This window comes from Pipra filicauda, unplaced genomic scaffold (genome assembly GCF_003945595.2).
Source record: "Pipra filicauda isolate LSUMZ 115617 unplaced genomic scaffold, ASM394559v2 scaffold127_size2900866_pilon, whole genome shotgun sequence".
Taxonomy (NCBI): domain Eukaryota; kingdom Metazoa; phylum Chordata; class Aves; order Passeriformes; family Pipridae; genus Pipra; species Pipra filicauda.
Window position 1 is genome coordinate 2830046 of NW_024103740.1, and position 23599 is coordinate 2853644.

The following is a 23599-nucleotide window of genomic DNA, read 5'->3' on the forward strand; positions in this document are numbered from 1 at the left end:
CAAAGGCAGCAATGAACTGCGACACAAATTCCAAACCAATTCTGAAATAATTCTGTCAGGAATTAGAAGGGATTTTACTCCAGTCTGCTGCTAATGAGCCTTACAGAGCTTTCTGTTCCAACGTTATGAGTCCCCTTGGATTTTTCAAAACAGACATGAGATTGTTAACTGGTAATGCAGGTTGATGTGAGAGAGAATATTTTTGGCTTATGACCTGCTACAGACTTTTCCTCCCATCTAATTGCACATTTCCTTCCCTTTTTTAAGTAATAATAATATGCACACGTACCTGATTTTTTTTTTTTTAGCTCTTTAAAACTTTCATTTTCCCAACTCTGCTGTGTGAGGCAGAAAAGCTTTATTACTCTTGTTTTATGAAGTGAGAAACTGAGGCATCTTTGTTAAAAGGGTCCTTGGAGAGGACTTGTTCATGAAGCCAAGAACAGGGTTTGAAAATAACTGTCTTTCAGAATACATTTACATTATTTTTGTTTCCAGTTTGTGTGGAGAATAGTTAAGACAGTACAGGAGCTAAGCACTTAGTTTTCCTTGAGCACTTGAGTAAAAGGTGTCCCTAGAACAACAGTATGAGTTCCATATATATTACACTTATTTTCTGTACTTCAGATGTCCATACAAAGTTACCTGAAGAACCTTTTATACCAGCCTAGGCAACTACTGTCTGAATTTCAACAACTTGATCAGCAGCAGTTCCAAACTGCAATGAAGTATCTCTTCAACAGCAAGAAGGAGCATCTTGTAAGTCCCTTTGTGCTTGTGAAAAGGAAAAGCAGCAGTCAGTGGTTTGGGTAAATGGGAGAGGGACAGACTGGGGGGCTCACAGGGGACACTGTGCAGTTATTTACCTGGCTCAGATTAGATTCCAGGAGCCCCTCTCCTTAGGTTAGACTTCATTTAATTCTTATTGTCTAAAAGTCTGCTGCCAAGTGCAAGTCATCCTTTGGATTTTTCACTGTCATCAGTAGAGAGAAACAGATCTCCAGAGAATGAATCATCTTCCTACTCTAATATCTAAGGTAGGTATGACCAGTTATTCCCAGGGAGTATGTTCTTCTTAAAAGTGACTGGAAAGAGAGCCAAGATGACTAAAGAAGGTGAAATTAGTAATTTTGTTAATTAGTTATAGGAACATGTGAGCATGACATGATTTGCTGGTCTCTGTGGTGAGACCAGAGTCAGTGGGTGCCTCCCAGGGAGGATTGTCCCTGCAGAGGGGATCTCCAGTGCAGGTGGGATCACAGCCTGAGGTGTGAGAGCACTTGGATCTTCCCTGCTGCCCCTGGAAGGGCCTCCAGCCTGGGCATCGCTGAGGGGGTGGAGATTGACCTGGGAGAAAGGGAAAGCTCGTCCTCAGACACATGAGGTGACTGCCCAGAGCAAACACTGTATAATCCACTGTTCAAACAATGGAGGGGCAGCTCCTGCTGCCAAAGCACACGGATCAGGTGTGCACTGAGCACTGGGAGCCAGGGCAGCAAAGCATGAGCCCTGTCAATAAACTGTAAATCACCAGGACTATCAGCTCTGAACAGGCTGTCCTAGACACCTGACTTGTGAGGTGGCACCTGTGCTCAGGGAATCCCCAGAGTACTGTTTGACATTGCCCCATCTTCTGGAAGGGGTGTTTGCAGTAACAGCTGCAAGAGATACTGCATGGAAAAGGTCTGTTCTAGAGATGTCTATATATTAAATTATGCATGAAATGATACCTATTCAATTCCAATATCCCTTTATTTTTCAAATAACTAATTCTTTCATGGGAACACACACTATAATTTCAGCCATTTCGGTTATTTTTCTGTTTTTCATTTTGATTTTATAAAAAAAACTCAAGCTGGTCTCTGCCCAATGCCAGAAAGGAATTATCTGAAGTAACGCAAATGGAGTGTTTTGCAGGAATTTTTCATGTGAACAGCACCATATTCTTTGTGGAATGGTCTCTGTCAGGCCTCAAAATGAACAATGTATTGAATTAATCAACGAGATGTTCTTATAACCCTTTGTTGCTTGCAGGAAACGGGAAATATTATTCTTGATTGGGATGACACTAGAGAGAGAATTTTTCAAAGCCCAGGAGTAAACAGGACCTTGTTCCTTGTAACACTGGATAAATGCTTCCTGGCTCTGAGTGCTTTGGACTGTGTGGATATCCTAAGCCAGGTTTTGCATGTGTCAGCAGTGAACTATCTCCAACCTGATGTCATTGGGAGCCTCCCAGACATTCTGCTGGAGGATGCTTTCAGAAACCTGTAAGCCATTTGTTTTTCAGACACAATTAATACTACGTCATATTTGCTGGTCTCAGTCTATTTTCCAGATACAGCTTCCTGCTTATGTGTTGCTGGTTATAAAATAATTTTTCCATGTGGGTTTTTTTTAAAAAATAAAGAGTTAACTCATTAGTGAACTAACATGCCCTTGTATCACTTAGATCATCATTATTCAAGGACCTCTATGACAAAACCTCAGCAAATACTCAGAGAGCTCTGTATGGCTGGATGAAGCAGATTCTACAGAAATCCTATAACAGGAGTGGTATGTTATGTACAAAGTATTTTCTCTTGCTTATCATAAAAAGGTCAGCAAAGGCCTATCCATTGTATTGAATTGTTTCCCAAATTTAACACGTCTGTTTAAGAGTAGCTGTCTAGAATACCTTTTCTTCAGAATACAGTAAATGTAATATATTTGTTACTCATGACAAATAGTTCTCCAGAGATGTTTGTTCTTGTAGAATAGAATCATTCAATTGTTAATGTTGGAAAAGACCTCTAAGATCATTGAGTCCAACCAATGGACTCTTCATCTCTTCTGCACAGAGCTATATTCAGTCTTTTTCTAGTACTCTGATCTTTTCTCTCTGTGCTTTTTCTAAGACTGAAATAGGATACAGTGGTCAGGTGCTCTGCCAAGGTGTGTTGTTCACTTCTGAACATCTATTCAGACTAGAAAAATAGCTCTGGCTCAGGACACATTAGCCAATGCACTGCTTAAAAACAAAAGAAACGCAGGATGTTGTGAAAGCACATGGCACTGACTTGGTCAGAAAAGGGACTAGATAAAAACACAGTTAATTAATTCTGATTGTATGCATTTTACCACATCTGTTTGCCTGGTTAATGTGCCTTGAAGGGCTGTGCCACAGCTGTGCCAGCACAGGACAGGCTTCACGAGGGGGCTCTGCAGCAGCACTGAACCATCAGAGCCACTGCCTGGCTTTCACTGAACATCCCAGCAGAGCTGTCCTGTGAGCATTTTAGACTTCTGGATGTGTGTATTCATCCCCTTTCCCTGGAAATCAAGGGCAAAATGCCCGTTTGCTTCAGTGGAGTTAAATTTGTCCCCTGGGTCTTCAGCTGTTTCAAAATATTGGGGTAACCCATTAAGTCATAGAGAGGAAGTTGATGACACTGCTGTGTGGTGGTGTTACTGCCAGGGCATTGCTGGGGAAGCAAAGATGCAGAACTTGCCTGGTGATACTCAGCAGTCCTGGGAAAATCCCTCAGTGTCACCTTGGATTGTGTGTGGAGCATTAGTGAACCCTCAGGGTGTGGGAGATCACCCAGGGAGGGGCTGAGAGTTAACGTGCCTCTCTTACCTCCTGGTTGCTGCTTCCCTGCCAAAAGCAGTGCAGGTGTGGTCAATCCACGCCACAGCACAGAGGGCAGGACAGCAGAAGAGTCCTGTAAGTGTGATTTATTCACTTTCTGTGTGGGTAGCACTGGGACCACCTGGGAAAGGGGTCATTTTTTGGGGATCACACCTACCACGGTTGGTACCTGCAGCTCTGTTCTGCTAAAGGCCACAGTCAATGTCCTTAAATTGTGCTTGTTTTTCTTTAACTCTTCTGTCATGTCTTTCAACTCCTGTAATATCCCTGGTAATGGGAGGTGATATCACTTTAAAAAACAGAGGCCTGACAGGTCTGCTGGGAGCATCATCTTGTCTCAGTTAAGGAGCTTAGATCCGTGTTTTCAAAAAAAGCACTAAATGGGGTCCTTCAGCTTCTGATAGATAAAGGGTGATGTTTTTTCAGATACTGAAAACTCTTCAAAGTGCCCTGATGATTTTATTCTAACAGAGTTGTGGGTATCAGCACTGCCAAGGAATGTGTTCAGAGGTATCACACGCTGAGCCATCCAAATTATGATACCTTGGAGAAAACAGTCTGTGGCTCAGAGTCCATAAATATTTTATTTCTCAGGGATATTTGGATCTTGACTTCATTTACAATCCTTGAGAGAATGTTACTAAATGAGTGCCATTTTTTTAACTGTTATGCAATATTCTGTATTTTTTGCCAACCTATTTCCATAGAGGTATTTGAACCATTTTTCATTTTCTCTGTTATTGCTATTGCATATTGCTGAAATAAATGGCATCATCAATAATAATATATGATATATAAAGTGTTACAAAGTATCATGCCTTCCTGATGTTCTTAAATAATATAATTGATTAGGGAAACTGAATTTAAAAAATACTGCTCCATATTTAATATTACTGGTTAAATTTTTCCTGTCCCACACTTTATCCATTTTCTATTTCGACAACATAAAACATTAATGTTTTTGTACAAGAAAATCTGAGACATTTGAAACACTATTTCATTTTCATTAAAAAATGTATAGGCTCATAAAAATGTGGTGCTAAAATGTAGCCAACAGAGGGAACCTGACTCTCTCTGCTTTTAGGATTTTTCAGATTGTTTTTGATTGTTTACCAGTAACAATATACTGGGTACAATATCTTTGAAAAGCAATAACTTTCTTAACATTGTAGTAAGTATTTATTTGTACAAAACAGACTTCAATGAATCAACTTCTTGGGTCAGTGCAGAAAGCTTATGGATTTTGGGAAGATTCATGGTCCATCTCCCATTAGAAGAAATTCTGAAAATTAGTCTCAGTGAAGTAAGTAACAAAGTGTGGTTGGATATGTCATTACAAAGTGATGTCAGCTACAAACAATATGAACACAAATGCAAACTAAAACATGAAAAAACTTTATATATTTTAATTAAAGAGAAAATACAAATGTATTATTTACAAATATTCTTTTATGTTTGGAATTTTAAAGTGTTATAATTAATATATAATTATTTATCTGTATCAGTATTATGTGGCTTCTGCTGAAAGAGATCAATGATAGAAGCCCTCAAATTATTTGACAGTTTGGCAGAGAATTGCTCAAATCGCTCACTCAGCTTTGTCTTCAAAAATGTTATCCAAATCTATCTTCTTCCTTCCTCTACAACATGAATGGGGTCAATTAATTTAGTGTGTCAAACACAGATTTTATTGGATGCAATTGTTTCACAATGCTGCTGCATGGTTCTGTTTGTGCTGGTCAGATCAGACTGTTCATTAGCTACGACAACGCGACAAAGCAGCTGGACACGGTGTATGATATCACACCAGAGCTTGCACAGGCTTTCCTGGAGAGGATAAACTCATCAGGATTTGATATGAGGAACACTTCAACCATCTACAGGCAAGACTGCTTTTTTTTTTTCTTTTATGGCTTTGTGTGGATGGAACGAATAAGTAAGGAGAAAAGAGAGGAGCAATAAGCGATATGGCACAGCTTTTCCCTTCCAGCAGGAAAATCTAGGCTGAAATCCAGCCCTGTTTAGCAACAGTGAAGAATTGCTACTTTATGATTTTTTGGAGGTGTGCCTAATTAGCTAATGCTTTGTCTCCTGCTGCACAGTGAGGAGATGCCTGTAGTATTAGTAGGAAGACTACAACAGTATTTTTGGGACCCATCACGTCGTACAGTGCAGCAGTAAAACAAACTGAGATAGCAGGACATGAGTTGTCTTGGCTGTTTGGATCACAGAAGGTGGAGTTGTTCTGTGGAAATCATGTCACAGTTAGGACTGAAGGAGGAAATCTGCAGTCCTCCAGGACTGCAGGTGGTTTTTAATTGACATGGTTGTCACCAGAGAGGTCACAAAGTGAGGAGCTGTAAAGCCTGCCCTGCTGTCCTCTTTGTCCTGCAGGGCAGACATGAGCTATGCCTAAATATGGGTGACTGTTAGGTGTGTAAGCAGGAAACTGCATTTTCAGGGCTGTCAAACCAGCACTGAACTAACTTTAATAAAAAACCAAAACAAACTGCTCTTACTCACAAAGAGGCAGAGAGTGTGAGCTGCTGCGAGGAAGCGCCGTGTTCCACATTTACATTCACGCTGTCAGATCAGTGGATGTATTTAGTCCCAAGACACCACTGTCTGAAGTTATTTGTAGTCTCCTTGGGGGATACCTTGGAGTTTTAAACTAATGGAGAATACGCTTTATGGCTTCAGAGCTCCTGTCGTTGCTGCAGTGCAGCTCTGGCTTCCCTGAAGCATTGCTCACTGCCGGGGGTGTAAGCGAGAGGAGAATTATGCCCACGCTCTAAATTTCAGTGTCAGAAATCTTAGAAATGATTTTGTCACTCACAAGAGCTGCCACGTTCTCACAGAGGAGGGAAATGTCATGCTCCATAATCCTTAATATATTCCATTTTTACAACACACTTAGTTTATATTACTCATTTTAACCATACCGATGATTTAAATGCACTTTTACTTTTAAGAAGTAGTGTTATTCATTGTTGCTAATCCCAAAGGAGATGAAGAGCTCTTGGTGGGTATGCAGTAATGCATTGGAAGGTAATTATTTGTTATAAAAATGCTCTTACAGATGTTTCTTTGATTTGTATGTTGGTTTGATGATGTCCCATGAATTCAGATGGGCTGCTCAAGCAGTATATTGTTATATCTCTAGCAGGTTGTTATTGAGGGAATAGAGGAAATAAAAGCCTTTCTGTGCTGCAGAATTTCACTGAGTTTGTGATAGTGCTGCAGCAGTGTCCAGTGTTGATTTGGACATTATGGCCCAAACTCTACCTATGCCTCTTTGAATTGCTAAAAAATGGACTGCTGCAGAAAAGCTGGGCTTTTGCCACATCTTCGAGGTTCTTGTTCTGTGTAAATTATGAAAGCAAAGACTAAGATTTTACAGGGACAGGGAATTGATTCAGGCTTCCTACAAACAAGTTCATCACCATCACTATAAAGTTCAAAGTCCAGCAAGAGTGATCTGCAATTCCAAGCTCTTTCTTTGCAGGGCTGCAGGTAGTGGCACTAAATAAGCACAAGGCCTAAGTCAGAAGGCCACCTACAACAGGCACTTCCCCTTGGTGGTGTGGCTGCTTCTCTCCACCAGCTGTGGCTGTACTTTACAGAGGTTAATGGAAATGTTGACTACAGCACAGGTCCTGTGAAGGAGCATGAGCTCCACATCTGGTCCACAACATGGCCTTGCAGGCTGCTGTGCTGGCACTACTGAGGCAGGGAATCCTGGCATGCCTTCTCCTAACTGGTGTTGAACTGTTCAGATCTCCATCCATCAGCCAGTCCTGTGTTGGATGTGAAATGCAGCAGGCTTTGTTTAAACCCAAAACAATGAAGAGGCCACGTAATGGTCTAGCTGCTGCTCTGAGAGATGAGTGACTTATGTTGCCTGTGAAATCCAGGTGGGATTTAGAACTCAAAACATCCAGTCAACCCAGATGAGAACTCAGCAGCCACTTCCAAAGATTTTTTAATAGCCCTCCATCCTTTTCAAGATTATACTGCCAAGGTGAGTGGAGTTGTTAACTAGGAGAATCCAGCCATAGACAAATGGAACCAGGAGAGTTAAGTTTTCAGCAGCACAAGCAATCCAGGTAGAGTTCAGCTGAATACAGAGGCCACTGCATGTGTCTCATACCCCAGTCTCAGTCTGGGTAAGTTTTAAAGATTGTAGTTGAAGGCACAAGTGACAGACAGAAATGACTCCAGTTCTGAGCACAAGTAGGGTGTAACATTCTGTGTTTCCCTTTCCTAAGGGTCACACCTCCTATGTCAGAAGTCAGCTAATGTGTCTCTTCTCCATAGGCTGGGTTTATTGGTTTGCTTTTATGATGACCTGGAACAGATGGATGCAGCTGTGGCCCGGGCTTTACTTCATCAAATGATTAAATGCAATCAACTGAGAGGTTTCCAGGCTGAGGTTCACAAGGTGGGTGTGGTATTTATTCTTCTTGCCTGACCTAACTCTGAAAACAGAGGAGGAGGGACTTTCTTCTTGAATAAGAGAAGAGTGAAAAATCACTGTGATCTAAGAAATAAGGGAAAATAGTTCTCAAGAATGCAAAGAATAGAAGTCCATTTTAGGTGCTCATTCTTTTGTCATTCTATTTCCTGCTGCTCCATATTCCTTTCACAACTGTGGGTCTATTTTTGAAATTTTATGAAGTGTGTGCTCACTGAATATTTGCCAATGACTATTCCAGAGACTCCAGTTAGTGTTTTGGGTGATAGTGGAAATTGGTTCTTGGCAGGTTTTTATTTCCCATCTGCTCTTTTTTTTGCTTTAGCTCAAATCCCAACTCCTGAACATTGCCATGCAAAACCAGACATTGAATGATACCCTTGGATCTCTGTCAGATGCTGTGGTCGGACTAACTTCAAGTCAGCTGGAATCTCTGTCACCTGAAGCAGTGCATAATGCTATTGCAACATTAAACCAAGTCTCTGGCTGGGCAAAGAGCCAAGTTATGATTTTATCCAGTAAATACCTCTCTTATGAAAAGGTACCTTGTGATAACAGTTTTCCTACCTCCTGTTTTTAAAAATGAAATGGCTTTTTCTCAACAATAACCATAGATTTTGAAAAGTTAGTGGTCTGAAAAATGTGTTTAAATCAAATAAAAACATCCAAGACTGTACCTCCCAAAGTAATTTTCTAGTGTAACAGAGAGAAGGAATGTTTGTATTTGGCAGTTGTGTATGTTATTTTGTGTGTGTCACTGCCCTAAGCAGAATTTGCATGATCAGAGATCCCAGACTGTATATTCAAATACACAGTAATGGAAGGAATCAGGGTCCTGCCAAAGTTTCAGAAAAAGGACCTTCTGGGAAACTTCACACATTTGCTCTCTGGACAGACACAGAAACTGCATCCCCAGGCAAGAAATGTATTAGGTGTTTGACAGTAATAGTTTTGATTTATTTATTGACTTCTGCTTTTAAATATATCTGCTGTCCTCCAGCCAGAAAACTTCCTGTTTGTGCTGTTCTCTCTGCAGGTGTTATCATTCCATAATGTCAGTCAAATGGGTGCTTTGGTTACAGGCATCAGCACCCAGTCCCTGTACAGCATGAACCCAGGGGAGCTCTCCCAGCTTATTCGAGGCACAACATCCCAGCACTTGTCTGACTTATCTCCTGCCCAACAACAAGGGATCCTCAGGAAGGTGATGATGAACTCCAGTGTATAGCAGGTTCTCTCTGCACAAGAGCACAGTCACCAGCTATGCAGAGCATGATTTAAAATGTTGCCACCGAACGTGTGCTTTAGCTCAAAGGTTAACATTTCCAGAGGATTTTTTCTGAACACCACGTGTGTTTGGAAGGCTCTCTCTTGCTTATTTCCGTTGCATTTTTAATACTGTCATGTTTTTCCTTTATCCTCTTAAGAGAAATATTACACAGAATAGAAGGAAGAGCAAATCCTGTAAATCTAAGCATCAGTTCTGAAATGCCATGTATTTCTGTGTTCCTCTTTTTAGATAGCTGCATCTGGAGATTTTTCTTCATCAGTCAAAGAGATACAAGGAGCTTTCTTTAAAGAAGTATCTCTTTCTGGTTTATGGAAGCAGACTGGATATAGTTCTTCAGTAATGAAAGAAAAAGAACTAAGAAGAAGCCAGGTAAAAATTCTTATGCAGTTCCCATTCCCCTGCAATTTAGTATGATGGAAGAACTGGAAAAGAAACATAGGTGAAAGGAAGGAACTGCCTCAAATATATCTTGACATAAACAACCAGAGGGATTTCAGAGCCTAGGCAGCATTATGAAACAAAGCTGTGGAAAGGGAAGCATTAATATGCTGAGTTTAAGTCCCCGAGATTCTGCCATGTAAATTTTCTCTTTCCAGTACTGTATAACAGACATTTGCATATACAATCAGCTCTTTGACTCTGTCCAGAGAGATGAAAGTTTGGATCAGATGATCTCCAGAGGTCCCCTCAAACCCAAGTTATTCAGTGTCTGTGGGCCATGGCCAGGTTTAACATCATCCCATAACACCAGTCAGCCATGTCTTGCCTTGTGAAGAAGAAATTCAGCACTGGATGCCAAACCTCTTGTGGTTGGCCAGGCTGGATCACAGAAGTGCCTGTAGAGTACATAAGAGAGCTAAGAGTACATAAACCTTGCAGTAGTCATTGTGTCTTACAACTGGATTAACTAAACTTAAGTATGGTGGGTTTTATTTCAGGCTTTGTATCTGTATGAATTACTGTCTAAGAAAAACTATCCTGTTGACCTTCTAAGGTATGGATTATAGTCTCCTTTGAAATGGGGTTTAAGACTAGTTTTGTCAGAAGAGCAACTTCAAGGTAAACCATACATGGTTATTTTGTACTGTCTTAAGTTTAGTCATTCCTGGATACCACAGGATAATTCGCCTTCCTCATTAGAAAGGGTCTCCAAATCCAAAATCGGGCTCAAAGCATTGCAGAGGTTTGGCTATTTTAAGGCTTAGTTGGTATTTTTCAATTTGTTTGCAGCTTTACTTCCAATTTAGCCTTTCAATTACAAGAAACAGGAGAGAGAGGTGGCCAAGAAACTGTATCTTAGGGCAGGGTTGTGGGGAGCAAGGACTAGATCCTGCTTAAATATTCAAAAGATTGAAATTTGCTTTTCCTATCAGCACAGGACAGCTTGTGAAAGGAGTAACTTGTCAACTCATTGAAAGTATGGGCACAGACATATTTTTAAACAACTTTAAATTCTTTGAAATGAATCTTCATCTGCTTTCTCCATATCAGGTAAAACCAAAAAGACTTTGTCTAGATAAACATACTACCCAATATCTAAACTAGGTAAACTAGAATTTGGTTCATTCAATTTTCTTTTTACTTTCTTTTTTTTTTTTAATCTTATCTGTGTCAGCTTGTCTGTTAGCATATTTTATTTAAATCTTTTATGTGTGAATTTTTCTGTTATCATACTTCATTTTGACAATTTCATTTGCCACTTACAAATTGCAAGAAATTTCTACAGCCCTTCTGACTTGTTAATTCATGAGTAATCTGTTTGGAAATATATAGAAGTTTTGAAAACATATAAATACTCTCATGCACCCAAATATAGGATGCTTCATCTCTGATGTCTAAAAAAAAACTCTAAAAAAAGCCAAAGAAAAATACTCTCTGAAGATAATATGCACAGTTTTATGTTTGCTAATTTATATGCTGCAATAAACAAGCCATGTTTTTATTCTTCCTCAGAATTGCCAGATGTTTAAGTTCCTAAATTTTTGTTGCTTTTAGGTTAATTGTTTAGCTTGGAAGTTTTGGAAGGTCTCCAATGCATCTATTCCTCCCTTCCTCTTACTGGTGCTTCCGTGAGTTACATCTTACTACATCTTAAGTTCTGAACACTTCTTAAATTATCTCTTCAGCCCTAAGAAAACTGATGATTCAAAGAAATGGTAATTTATCAAAAGTGGTCTGTCAAGTGAAAGTTGGTAATATTTGGTGTCTTTTAGTGTGGCCTATTTTTGTCACAATTCTGGATTTTTACCCCCTAGGTTGTGAGATTTGTTTTCCTTATTTATTTAGGGTTTCTTTGAGAATGGATATGTAAGTCAAAACCACTGGGTGCTGCTGAAGCATATTGCTCTGTATGGTTAAAAACATTTCAGTGTGTTTTTAAGACATTTTTCTAAGTTAGCAAAACTTTTCAGTGACAGCTTTTCTCCTTAGGGAAAACAAATGTACAAAAAGGGCGTTACAGTAAGGTGAGGATTAATTGCAACTTTTCTGGCCTGTCCAGTTTATGATTTTTCAAGTCCAGCCTTGTCTCTAAATGTTTGTGTCATCACAGATTTTATGGGTATGGTTATGGGTATATGAAGGTCAGGTTTGCATTCTGAGACTCTTTGAATTCTTTCTGCAGTTCTGAGTACCTGGAGTTCGTTTCAGGCCCTTTGTGTGTCCCTTTCATTGAAAGTCTGGGGAAGACTGAAATGGACCTTTTGAATCCAGGCCATCACAAAAGGAATGCTGTCCTGCAAAAAGTACAGGAGTGCTTGGTGGGTATGGCTGGGAGGGGTCAGCAGTGGAGGAGACACCACGAGGATGGATTCACCTTCTATATAAGTTCTTGACTTACCCATCTGTATTCTTTTGGGGTTTTTTTTCATGTACTGTTTCGATATTATTGTTCGCTGCCTGAGGAAACCTTTTTACAGCTTCCTTAAAAATTTTCCTTGACTCCATCCATGTTACAAAGTGTTCTCATGAAATGTCGTTGCTGACCACAGATAACTGGCCAGGACAGCCTGGAGCTGACCAGTTTGCAGCTGGAGCTGTTCCCCTGGCTCCCAGCAGTGCCAGTCCTGCAGAGCTGTGTGTGGCACAGGAGGCTCCCTGGGAGAGGTGTTGCTACCAAGAGGATTTGGGACTTCTGCTGTCAGGGGGCTGCAGCACTCACCAGCTTTTAAGGGAAACTTATTCTTTGATGTAGCTGTGAATATTCTTGTCCTTACACATACTACCAGCTGTACAATCCCTGGTGTTTTGGCAGCTGCTTGAGAAACCCCTCAGAGCTCAGCCTTCTGACAGCAAGAGCTTGGGGCCCCTTTGCTGCGAGGGGCCAGGTGAGGGCTGTGCTGCCAGGCAGAGCTGCACCACCCCTGTAGGTGTGGGGGTGTCACATTTTCTATGTGTGCTTCACTATGGAAAAAAGAATAATGAGAACCCTGAGAAGTGCTTATTAAATATCACCAATTGCAGTGCTAAAAGCAAAAAACATAAGGCAGTCTAAGCAGAAATCATAGATGAAGTTGCCAGTGCAAACTGTTGTGTCTTTGTTCCTTAAAGGGTCACAGAGCTTAAATGAGTTGTGATGCAGCTGAGTGATGCAGGGCAAGAGCCAAGGTTAGCTCTGCCAACAGGGTAAATGCTTCTCGTTTCAGAACGGCTCTGTGGCTGATGAATATGATGTTGACCTACTTGGAAATCTAATCTGCCACTTACCTCCAGCCTTTCTACAAGGCAGAGTGTCCCTGAAGGCAATGGCAACAGCCCTCCATCAATTCAAACTCTGCCAACAGCTCAGCCACGAGCAGAAGACTGAAATTAAATACAAACTCCTTGAGTTATATGGGTAAGGTATTAAATACACCACTTTGCTCTTGCTGATGGTCAGGCCATGCAGATACCAAGCATTTGCTTTGCCCAGATGAACTGCAGTGAAAACAGCACAAAGCAGCTTCTGTCACTGGCCAAGCTTGGGGGCTTGTCCACTAGAATGACATTTCTGTTCTTGTGTGTAATGTGATAGGTGTGGAACAAAATACAACCCCAGGGACACCCTGCATGACTCAAGTCCCAGAGGAAAAGGAGAGAAAGTGTAAGGAGGGGCAGGCAAACAGGCTCACTGGCCTGGCAAGAGAAAGGGTGTTACAGGCAAAGAATGGCCCAGGAATGCAAAGAATGGGAAGATGGAAGTGGGATACTCAGTGTGAGAAGACAAGTGAAGACTGCAAGCATTGTGGCAATAGGAGAGAGCTAGAGAAGAAGCAGAGGGGTATAAATTCAACCGTCTGAAGCAAAAAACTGGGCAGCATGTTGGGTGTCACTTGGGTGTCACTAATGGCTCCGATTAGGAGGGCGATTGGAACCACACTATGTATCAGTCATGCAAGGGACAAAGCCATCCTCTTTCTGGCAAGAATACACTGTTTCTCTCTTGCACTGTCTCTTAGAAGTATCTTGCATTTGAAAAGGGAGACAATGCATAGTTTCTAACCATCCCCTCAGACCCAAAGGCTGTCACTTGATCCACCTAATCATGTTAGATGCTCGTTCAGCTTCCTCCTAAGTCAGCATTTTCCTGGTGATAGAATAGAAATATCCTCCACCAGATCCCATCCCTGCATTGATCTTGATATAGATCAATTTTATTGAATCATGGCACACTGTGCTAAATAAGATTTTACTTTATTTTGTATCGGGTTTTTTTGAAAATATTTGTCCAGTCAAACATCCTCCTAGTGGAGCAACAAAGCAAATAAAGTTTTCTGTGAGAACATGAGCTAGTAACAGATTTGTTACTGTGTCCTATAGGCTTTTCCAGGCTGAAAATTACTTATCCAAGTGCTTTATTAAGTCACCCACCAAGTGGGTTGACTAACATTTGTCAGCTCTGTATGATGCTTCTACTTCTCTTCTGATACCATTTTGATACCATACTGCTGCTGCAGTATGAATCTGACAGAAAATGGTAAATTTTCTTTCAAAAAAAGAATTATTTCTCCTTGCTTGAACACTGTAATGCAAAAAACACTATGGCTGTTGAGGGAGAGCTCCAATACTGCTGTATTTGAAGGCTTTCTCTGAGTGTATTGAGAGTTCCACTAATGCCCTTTATATCACAGAGAGATGAGAAAATGCAAAATGATGCTAATAACAATGAATCATCACGTTGGCATAGAAATGTCTGTGTTTCCTCTATGATAAAGTATGATAAAAACTCTGAAGTTTTAGTATCATTTTGATTGTAAACATTCTTCATTAATATAATTTTTCAAAATATTTCTTCAGCTCCTCAAACAACTGGACAGCAGCAACAACATTAGATGTTGGACCATTCATAGCTCTTCTGTCAAAGGAGGAAGTAAATGTCCTTGCTGAAAAGGTATGCTTTTGTTATAACTTTTAAATTCATAAAAGATGTTAAAATTTGAATTTGTGAATGTCACAGTGCAATCCAAATCATATAATCTGAATGCTAAACTAGGTAAATAATTCTCCTGGCAAGGAACCCTGTGTTAATGTTTCACATGTTCTTGACTCCATCAAAAATTTCTGAGATTTCTTCTTGAGGGTAATGTCAGTATAAAGGATTATTTGCACGTGAACAGTGATAATTGTACATTGTCACATAGAAAAAATGGGTCACTTATAGTGACACAGACTCATTTTTAGTACTTTACACCTTGCAGTTTTGTTTCCTCCATTCTCTTGCCTTCCAACCATAAAAGTTATGTTTCTTATCCTGTTATTAATGGAATCATATGGATCAAATTAGCATTTACTCACATGGCCCTTTGCCCCAGGGCCAGTGTAGCACATGAATGATAACTGATGGACTCAGCATTGCACTTTGGAGTCTCTTTGCCCTCTTTAGTTCCTACAAGCTTAAAATTTTTATGTATAGGAGTAAACTATACTGGAATGAGGAATTCATTCTTCAGCAGAAATATGTGAGCACAGTCAGCAACTTTTCCACTGGAGGTAAAACTTATAATTGACCAAATAGAACAGGACTCTTCAAAGGAAAGGAAGGTGTCCAGCAGGGTGGAGGAGAGAGCTCAAAAAAAGCCTGAAGAAGGCAAACAGGTCAAAGTTATTTCTCATCATTTAACTGGGTCCCTATCCTCAATTCTTACACTTGTCTGGCAAATTTAAGACAAACAAAATAAAGCTCATACAGAATAGTGAAATTCATTGTTCCAGGAGGGCCTGGACACAGACTCCAATCAGGCAGTGCTCAGGTGTTGCCAGAAACTGAGAGAGCATCCAAGAGAGAGAATCACTCAGAATTTGCTTTGTTTCTAATTTTTTCCCCTCAAATGTATGCTGTTGACCTTTCAGTAGCAGCCAATTTACTCTCTTCTGAAACATCTGCACAATAGGAAGGAGGCTGAGCTGTTACTAACCCCTGATTTGCTAAGGTCTGCACAAGTCTTTCTCTGCCAAATTGGTTTGTTTTAAAAGGGAGAAAGAAGACTTATTTCTTTTTTTTTTTTCCATTTGAAGTTCCCAGACATCATTTTACAAATAGCAAAGACAATTGGACCAGTTTCTTCAGCTGAAGAGCTTTTATCAACTGTGTTTCAGTCTGTCTCCAATGCCACTGCCAACACCCCCTCATCTCTCACCACGCCTGGTCAGTATTTGCCTGGTATCTCTGTAAAGTGCCTGGTTCACAGTGGGGCCATTTGGGGCTGTGGTTGTGCAATTTAAACAGACTTTGTTTCACTTTGTCACCAAATGCATTCTGAGAAGCTGAATAATAAAAAAGAAAGCATTGAGTAACCTAAAGAGTTTCAGACTTTTAGCAAAAGCAGTGAGAGTCTTCATTCTGTTGCCCATAGTTGTATGATGCATTGACTAATTGCTGAAACACTTAATTTCATTACAGGATTGCATGATTAGGCATCTCCTGGAATGATTCTGAGTGCACAAAGGAAAAAAGATGAATTATTTGAATAGAGGGTTTTGTTTATTTTTACTTTTTTTGCTTATTTTTACTTTCCTTTGTAATCTAAGTAAAAATCCTCAAATTAAAAACCTGTGAAGGTGACAAGTTACCCCTGTGCCAAAAGATTGCACGTAGTTAATCCTTTGCCAGACATGAGCATATGGTGACTCGTCTGTTCCTAGATCTGACAGTGGTGGCACTGTGTTTTTTCTGTCCAAATGGACAAAGTTTGTTATCATCTAAAAGGTATTTTAATTAGCAACCACACTAATCTATCAGAATCTCTGGTGACAAGTGGATCATTTTCTTTGGATAAGGTACACGATCTGGCTATATTCCTTTATTACAATAAATGTATTCTTTCTCTTACCTGAAATACTTGGGAGCTAATACTAATAACAGTAGCAATTACCAGTGACAGAGTTCTTACATCCATGTCCACATCAAGATAAAAACAAAGGCAGTGCTTGAGGCAAGATGGAACATGCAAGGCAAAACTTGGGAATTGCGTGTCCAGTGTGCTACCAGAGAGCAGTGCCAGTGCTGGAGAAAGAATTCAAGTTTCTCACCACAAGCACTGAGATGTTATAATATATAGATGTTTTTCATCAAACTAAATTTATATCAAAAGGAAGGCTGAAGTAGCATGAGATCCAGGAAGCAAAGTCAGAAGTCTAATCAGTGTTTCCCTCTGTGGTCACACCAATGTACCTGGTGTGTTACAAATAATAAAATCAGCGGTTTTTCCGAGGACAGGAAGTCTCAGGTTTTCATGACCTGGGGAAGGGAGCTGCACTGGGCCTGGACAGGCAGTATTTACGTGAGAAAAGCTGACCTTTTGCAGCAGGGGAAAGGGAAACAGGGCAGCTGCACAAGAGGGAGGTGTAAAGGGAGAGCAGAACATCAGCTGGTACAGTGGGAGCTGAACTGCATTTTCGTTTGCTCAACAGATTCAATCTTTTCAGTGTTCTATCCACTGCTGCAGCTTCCTTTGATGCCAATAAATCCCTCCTCTGCCTCCTTTCAAAGTACAAATCTACTTTGTACATCCTCGCTTTAATTTATTTGTCTGGGGGAGCTTAGCTCAGGCACAGCATCTGTGAAATTCATGCTTTTTACTGGTAATGGCCGTATCTGAAGACATGTAGGGATTATTTGGTTTAGATAATTATTTAATAAGGTTTTCCTAAATGAGTGACAGGAGAGAGAGAGAGCAGTAAACAACCACATTAGGATTCTAATTTCTGCTTTCCATCAACATTAGAGGTAGATTATGCCAACAAAGACCAGGATTTGTTAAAATACACAATGGAAACTGTCTGGTTTGATCATGAATAGGGCCAGAACCTGCCTGTAAATAAGATTTCTAAAGGCAGTTTGTCTGTCCAAACAGTTCTGTGGTGAGTGAACAGCCCTCTGCAGATCCTGACATTTTAACAACAGGCTTTGACATAAAGAACAAGCAACTGTGCTTCTCTGACACATCCAGCTCCTGTCTGCACCTTGTTTAAATGTCAGGCAAGTCTTACAAGACATACATCTTTGTCAGGGCGTTTCAGAGTAAAAGCACCTCTCCTGTCTGTTACACTGCTGGTGGATCCACTGTTGGAACGTGGAGTTCATTCAGCTGCAGCAGTTTTTGGTGAATTTTTGGAGGCTTCCACGAGGGTCATCCCAAGGATTTGCATTTCACTCTTACTGAAGCAAGGCCCCATTTTACCTCAGAATAAGCCTGGGTTTTGATGCCTTTAAGGAATTAGACTTGAAAGAAACTTGCACTATACTGGTTATTCTCATTGCAAACATCCAGAATTTAGTTTTATTCTGCCATCCTGCATTGTAACTGTTCTGAAATACATGTCTGCTGTTATTTTCTTGTCCAGCCTTTGGAGTGTAAAGAATATAATCGTTTTCTTGCAAGTTAGGCAAATTCTAGTTTTATATCCAGGACATTAGGAATGTAAATATTTTTAAAAATATTTCATTACAAAACAATTAATTTATCAATATCACATCATAGTCTGTCACTCTCTTATATATCTATATTGGTTCAATTTATTTTTTCAGTCTCCTTGAAGAAAACTCTTGCTATTTGACTTTTTTTTCCAGATTGCCTGGGAACCAGAGTTCCTTCTTCAGACGAAATAATTAAATTAGCAGAAGCAAATATCTTCTGGTCAGATCAGGAACTGAAATGCATGGACCCAGGGACTTTTGACAAAAATGTGGAACTTCTTGGGACTGTCTCAGGTTTTAACAACTCCCAGCTTACTGCCTTGAAGGAAAAAGCCAAGCAGGTAACTATCCTGTCTGTGAAGGGAAATTAAATCTGTAATTTGATTTGCTCTTATTGAACTATGCAGTTCTAAAATAACTGTGCTATGTCAATGTCACTGCTGCTGCAAGAATATCTATGGTTTATTGGAAAAATAATATGAGATGGTGATAGAAGACTATTGCCCTTGCTTCAGAGTCAACAGGCAAGTAGTTCTGAGCTATTGGCAGCTGGAAAAGTTAAATGTTTTTACTTTTGAATTAGTTTTCTGTTTGTTCCTCACTTTTGTTTCATAAATGAAAAATCAGCAAGCAGCACTAGGGGCTGTTGATTGCCCTGCTGGGAGTTCAGCTTGGCATGTTAAACTGTCTACATCGGTGTTAAATATAGCTTACAGTGGTGTAAAACCAAACTGACTGAAAGAGACTGCTTTTAGCTGAATAAAGCTTGTTCTCCCACCTTCTTGTCACAGGCAGGGACAGACAGACCCATCTGTGGGAAATTTTAGGGAGAAAAAAGACCCCAACTGTATTGTCTGTCTTTCCTGGGAGCGCACTCGGGACGGGGCTGTGCTGGGGCAGGTCAGCAGTGTCTGTGTCTGGGGCACAGCACCAGCACAGTGTCTGGGCTCTGAGCAGCCCTGCCTTGGCCTGCTGTGGGCTGGGGGAGAAGTCAGAGCTCGCTCCATGCCTGTTGTTGATGTTGCACTTCTCCCTGGGGGTGACCAGGAAAAGCCTCAGGGTGCAGTAAGACAAGTTGTTTTGGTCGCAGGAGACCCAGAGGTGAAGAGGTTACCATCCCCAGCCTGTCTTCAGCTTCCTGTCACCAGCATCTGCTGGAGGTTATCTGCTCTCTGCTTCCATCTCTTCATGACCACTCTGTAATCCCCTTCTGTCAAAATGATCCAACATTTTAAAAGTCCTTTTTAGGTTCCATCAGATCATTCTGACAGAATGAGGTTGGGGAGCATCTACAAGTGCAGTTGGCTGCAAGTAGTACAAGTGCAGAGGTTTGGAGATCTTGAGGGATGTGACCTCTGGAGGAAAGCAGGAGCAGGGGACAACTCCTTAAACCAGCAGCTGCAGCCACAGTAGTGGAGCTGAAAATGGACTTTGGGTAGGTAAGGCCAACAATGCAATTTTTAGCAGTGAAGCTCAGCTTTTAGAGCACCAGAACTACAGGTGCTTGAAGAGAAGTGGCACTGACCAGATTCCCAAAGCAGGTGGTGACTCTGCAGTTGTGTCTCTGCTGCCTTGCTGCAGTAGGACAACAGGCATCAAATGCATCCTTCTCAGAAAGCTTCCCTCTGTCAGCACAGACATGTGTGTAGAAAAAGGGGAAAAAATGTAATCCCAGAAGGAAATTAAGAAAGTGTTCCACTGAGATAGTGGGAACTAAAATATTTTACAGCACTGCAACATATTGGTGTATTTACAGAGTGGTATCTGTTGTAGGGAAATTGCCAACAAGGTTAATACTCTCTCATTCTGGCTCTTTTCAGTTCAAAGGTACACAGAGCTGTAGGGCACTAAATGGAATTATATTCTGTGTGTGAGTGTTTGTAAGACAGATTGCTTTTAGGCTAAGGCAGACTTCCTATATATTAATTTGCAAAATGCAACATGGTGTAACACTGAACGTGAAGCATCAGAAATCAGACAGTACAGGCAAAGCTCTTTGAAATTATGTGCTGTTATGTTATTAACTAAAGGGCATCTTCGATTAAAGGTTTCATTAAGCCTGCTTTAATTTCTTCTAAATTGATTGATTTCCCCTAAAACAAAATGCATACTCTACTCATTGTTCCAAACTAATACAAGAAGTCTAGATATCAGATTGTGTCTTAATGAAAGTAGGAAGCTTAGCTCACTTGTAAGTGGAAGGTCTCCCAGCTCTGCAATAGTGACAGATGTATGGATCTGTGGTGCCCAGGTGAATGAGGACAAAGGAGTGTTTCAGTTTCATGTGTTGTGTTATTTGTATCGATATGCCTGAGAATTTACCCAGCGCTGTCAGATAATACTATTTATGAAGTACTTCAAACTCTGCAGTTGATGACCTAGATCAGGACAGAGACACAGGACATTTTTTCCTGCATGTGTTTCCTGTATCTCTTCAGCTAGAGAATTAGGAGCTTTAAAATTGGGCTAGGGCTTTTTACTGTCTATTTTCTTTGGAAGAGATCGACATTTCCCAGGCTTAGATCCTTTGTGTGTTTCTTTATGACATCGTAAAACCAACATAAAAGGTCTGTGGAAACTCAGATGGGAGGTGCAGGTCCAGCAACGTGTCTCTTAAACAAATCCTTAACCTGAGGGTCACAGTTGGGAAAAGCACCTCAGCAGCCCTGATATGCACCTTGGTATGAACAGCAGAGAGTCTCCACCTCTGTGTAAGGAGTACTTAATTCCAGAGATCCAGATTCCAGAGCCCTGCTTCTATATTTTATGGAGGTTGTACAAATTCATAAGTATCTGGAGGTGCAAACACTCTTTAGTAGGCAACTGCAGATAGTCTTCAGCGAGTCCTTACTAGCTCTGTCCTTTCTAATTTTTTGGACAAAACTTAAATTGTAGCTATCCTGAAAATGGAGTAAATATTTTCATGAGTCAGACAGCATGAACCACCAGCTTAGCCCAGCATTGGGCTTTTAGTTTTTATTTTCTAAGTGAAGTTAGAAGCACAATCTTGTACTAGAAAACTGTCATGTATTGACTGACATAAAGGAGAGTTGCTGAAGTACATGAGAGCTTTAAAGTGAGATTTTTTTTTTATTTATTTATTTTTTTAAATTATGCCTGTCTTGTTCAAGTCACTTCCTCCAGCCAAAACCCAGTGTCTTTTTCTGTAAAGGCAATTGGCCACATCCGGAGAGACACTGACCACCGACTACCATCTTCTGTCATTGCCAACTAAATGTAACTGATAGTTCTGGCCTCTGAAAGTTCAGATCTTGATGGACTTTTTGTATTCTTTATTCAGGCAGACCTTTTCTGAAATCAAAATTTCCTTAGGGTTGATCTGTGACAGCTTTTCAATCACTACAACTTTACCACAGATGAAGTTAAAAGCAGGGGAACTTGTCCATTTAAATACATTGGTACTGATTTGGAAGAGGCCCTGCTTATTTCTTTCATTTTTCACAAAGCTTTATGAGTTTAACTGTATCGGTACAATCACATTTAAGTTATTTTTTATTTTAATGTTGTATGAACACAAGTGAGAAATCAGAACTTTAGGAACTGGCTATTTATCTGTATTACCCAATTCTCCACTTTGATTTCTGCTTTCTTTGTCAGTGACTGAGCCGTGGTGACTGGTCACAAAAGCAATTTAAAGTCAGTTCCCCGGAGCGATTGCAGCTGGGTAGAAGCCTGGGTAGTCCAGATACTGCTTTTGTGGTAGCAGTGTAACAGCGTGGATCTAGGCACAGATTCCCATTTTTATTGGTTTTAGTGGTTTTGCTCCTACAGCCACACTTCCAGCAGTCCCTGTTCTGACTTATCAACAAGGCCAAGCTGTAAAAATTGCAGCATTTTTAGATAAACTAAGCATAATTGGTGTAGAACCTCAAAAACCTTCACAATACCTAAGCTCTGCCTTTTGTGTGCAACGAGGAATACTGCAGGTTTTGTGACTTTTAAAACAAGGGGTTTGAGAATGGTGTATAGAGAGGAAGACTCCTAATGACCTAACAGACATTAATTAATCTCTTCTAAAGGTTTGGGGGTTGCTGCCTGACTGGAAGAGTTACCACATTGTTTCCCTGGGCCGCATTGCTCTGGCCCTCACTGAGCACGAAATCCAAGAGCTGGATTTGCATTCCATCGACACTGTTTCTGTACTTAGTCAGCAAACAGAGTGGACTCTTACCCAGGTAAGTATCTTATTGAATGTACTCCTGGTGAAGGGCTCTGGCTTCACACCCTTTGGGACTGAAGTCCTGGAATGGCCTAGGAAACAGACCCAGGGACCCACACTGCTCCCTGCTGCTCTCCTGCAGCTGGGACCCTGGTGGAAGTGGGCAGGTAGGTCAGCACTGGTGTCTACCTGGTGCTGGCTGCCCTGGTGAGGTGGCCAAGAGGACATCAGTCACTGTTAACTGGGGTGCTGACGAGTGTGTTCTTTAGCACTTGCCCACTAAGTAGTAGAAAGAGGTCAGCAGCTCCTTTCACACTGGCCCTGGAACAGACACTACAGCTGGGAGACACCAGTCCTTCCTAACTAAAGTAACCACTGCAGAGGTAGTGTGCTCTCAACCCCAGCAACCATTGCTCTAGATCCTGTTATTAGCAAATATGCTCCTCTCATCTTTCTTTCCTCGAATTCTAGTTATGTCAATGGGACTTTCACAGTAAGAGTTAAAAGCTTTTATTTGTATATGCAATTAGCAGCAGCAGATTTCTGACTTTGTGGCCCTTACCATCAGGGTTCTGTGGTTGCATAGTGGCAGTTTTGGCAGAATATCACAAATCTGTTTAATAGATTCTTGTTCTGAAGAGCATCATCCAAAGGAAGCACTTGGGAGGATTTTATACAGTATCAGTTTTCTTTTGAAGTTTCCTGCTGTCAGTAAGAATAGCTGGTTAAGGGATCCTGCCTACCTTCAGTTGTCTAAAAGTCAGGCAGCTACTTTAAGCTATTCATTTGAGGCTCAGCATTGTGGATAGATAAGGAAATCTTGGAAGATGCTTGTTTCTTCCACTGACTTTGGAGGATGCCTTTGGCTTGAGCTAGACTCACAGTTTTTAAATGGGTTAGTTTGGGACGAGCACAGTTCTAAATTACTTTGGCTTGCAAAGGCACTTTGATACCAACATCCCATTCATATCTGAAAATTAATCTTAGAGGTCACCACCTATATATGACACTTAAATAAGACAAGGCAACCTGAATATTAAAACAAATAAAAACTACATATTGATCCCATTAGTATTGTATGTTTTCTTCTAGCAATTTAACTGATTTGGGCATTTCTGCTGGCAATCCAA

At 40.7% G+C, this 23599-nt stretch overlaps 1 protein-coding gene across 1 annotated transcript in view; it reads left to right on the forward strand.

Moving 5' to 3' along the window:
* OTOA (otoancorin) overlaps positions 1-23599 on the forward strand; it is a 36670-nt gene that overhangs the window by 6678 nt on the left and 6393 nt on the right. Inside the window, exons 7-24 of the mRNA XM_027726266.2 lie at positions 628-759; positions 2035-2270; positions 2453-2556; positions 4828-4934; positions 5375-5514; positions 7949-8072; positions 8431-8646; positions 9142-9309; positions 9625-9765; positions 10335-10390; positions 10770-10887; positions 11392-11465; positions 12020-12155; positions 13041-13231; positions 14671-14764; positions 15889-16018; positions 18443-18630; positions 22330-22485. Of these exons, the coding sequence (XP_027582067.1) occupies positions 628-759; positions 2035-2270; positions 2453-2556; positions 4828-4934; positions 5375-5514; positions 7949-8072; positions 8431-8646; positions 9142-9309; positions 9625-9765; positions 10335-10390; positions 10770-10887; positions 11392-11465; positions 12020-12155; positions 13041-13231; positions 14671-14764; positions 15889-16018; positions 18443-18630; positions 22330-22485 (2511 nt within the window). The remainder of the gene's footprint in view (positions 1-627; positions 760-2034; positions 2271-2452; positions 2557-4827; positions 4935-5374; positions 5515-7948; positions 8073-8430; positions 8647-9141; positions 9310-9624; positions 9766-10334; positions 10391-10769; positions 10888-11391; positions 11466-12019; positions 12156-13040; positions 13232-14670; positions 14765-15888; positions 16019-18442; positions 18631-22329; positions 22486-23599) is intronic.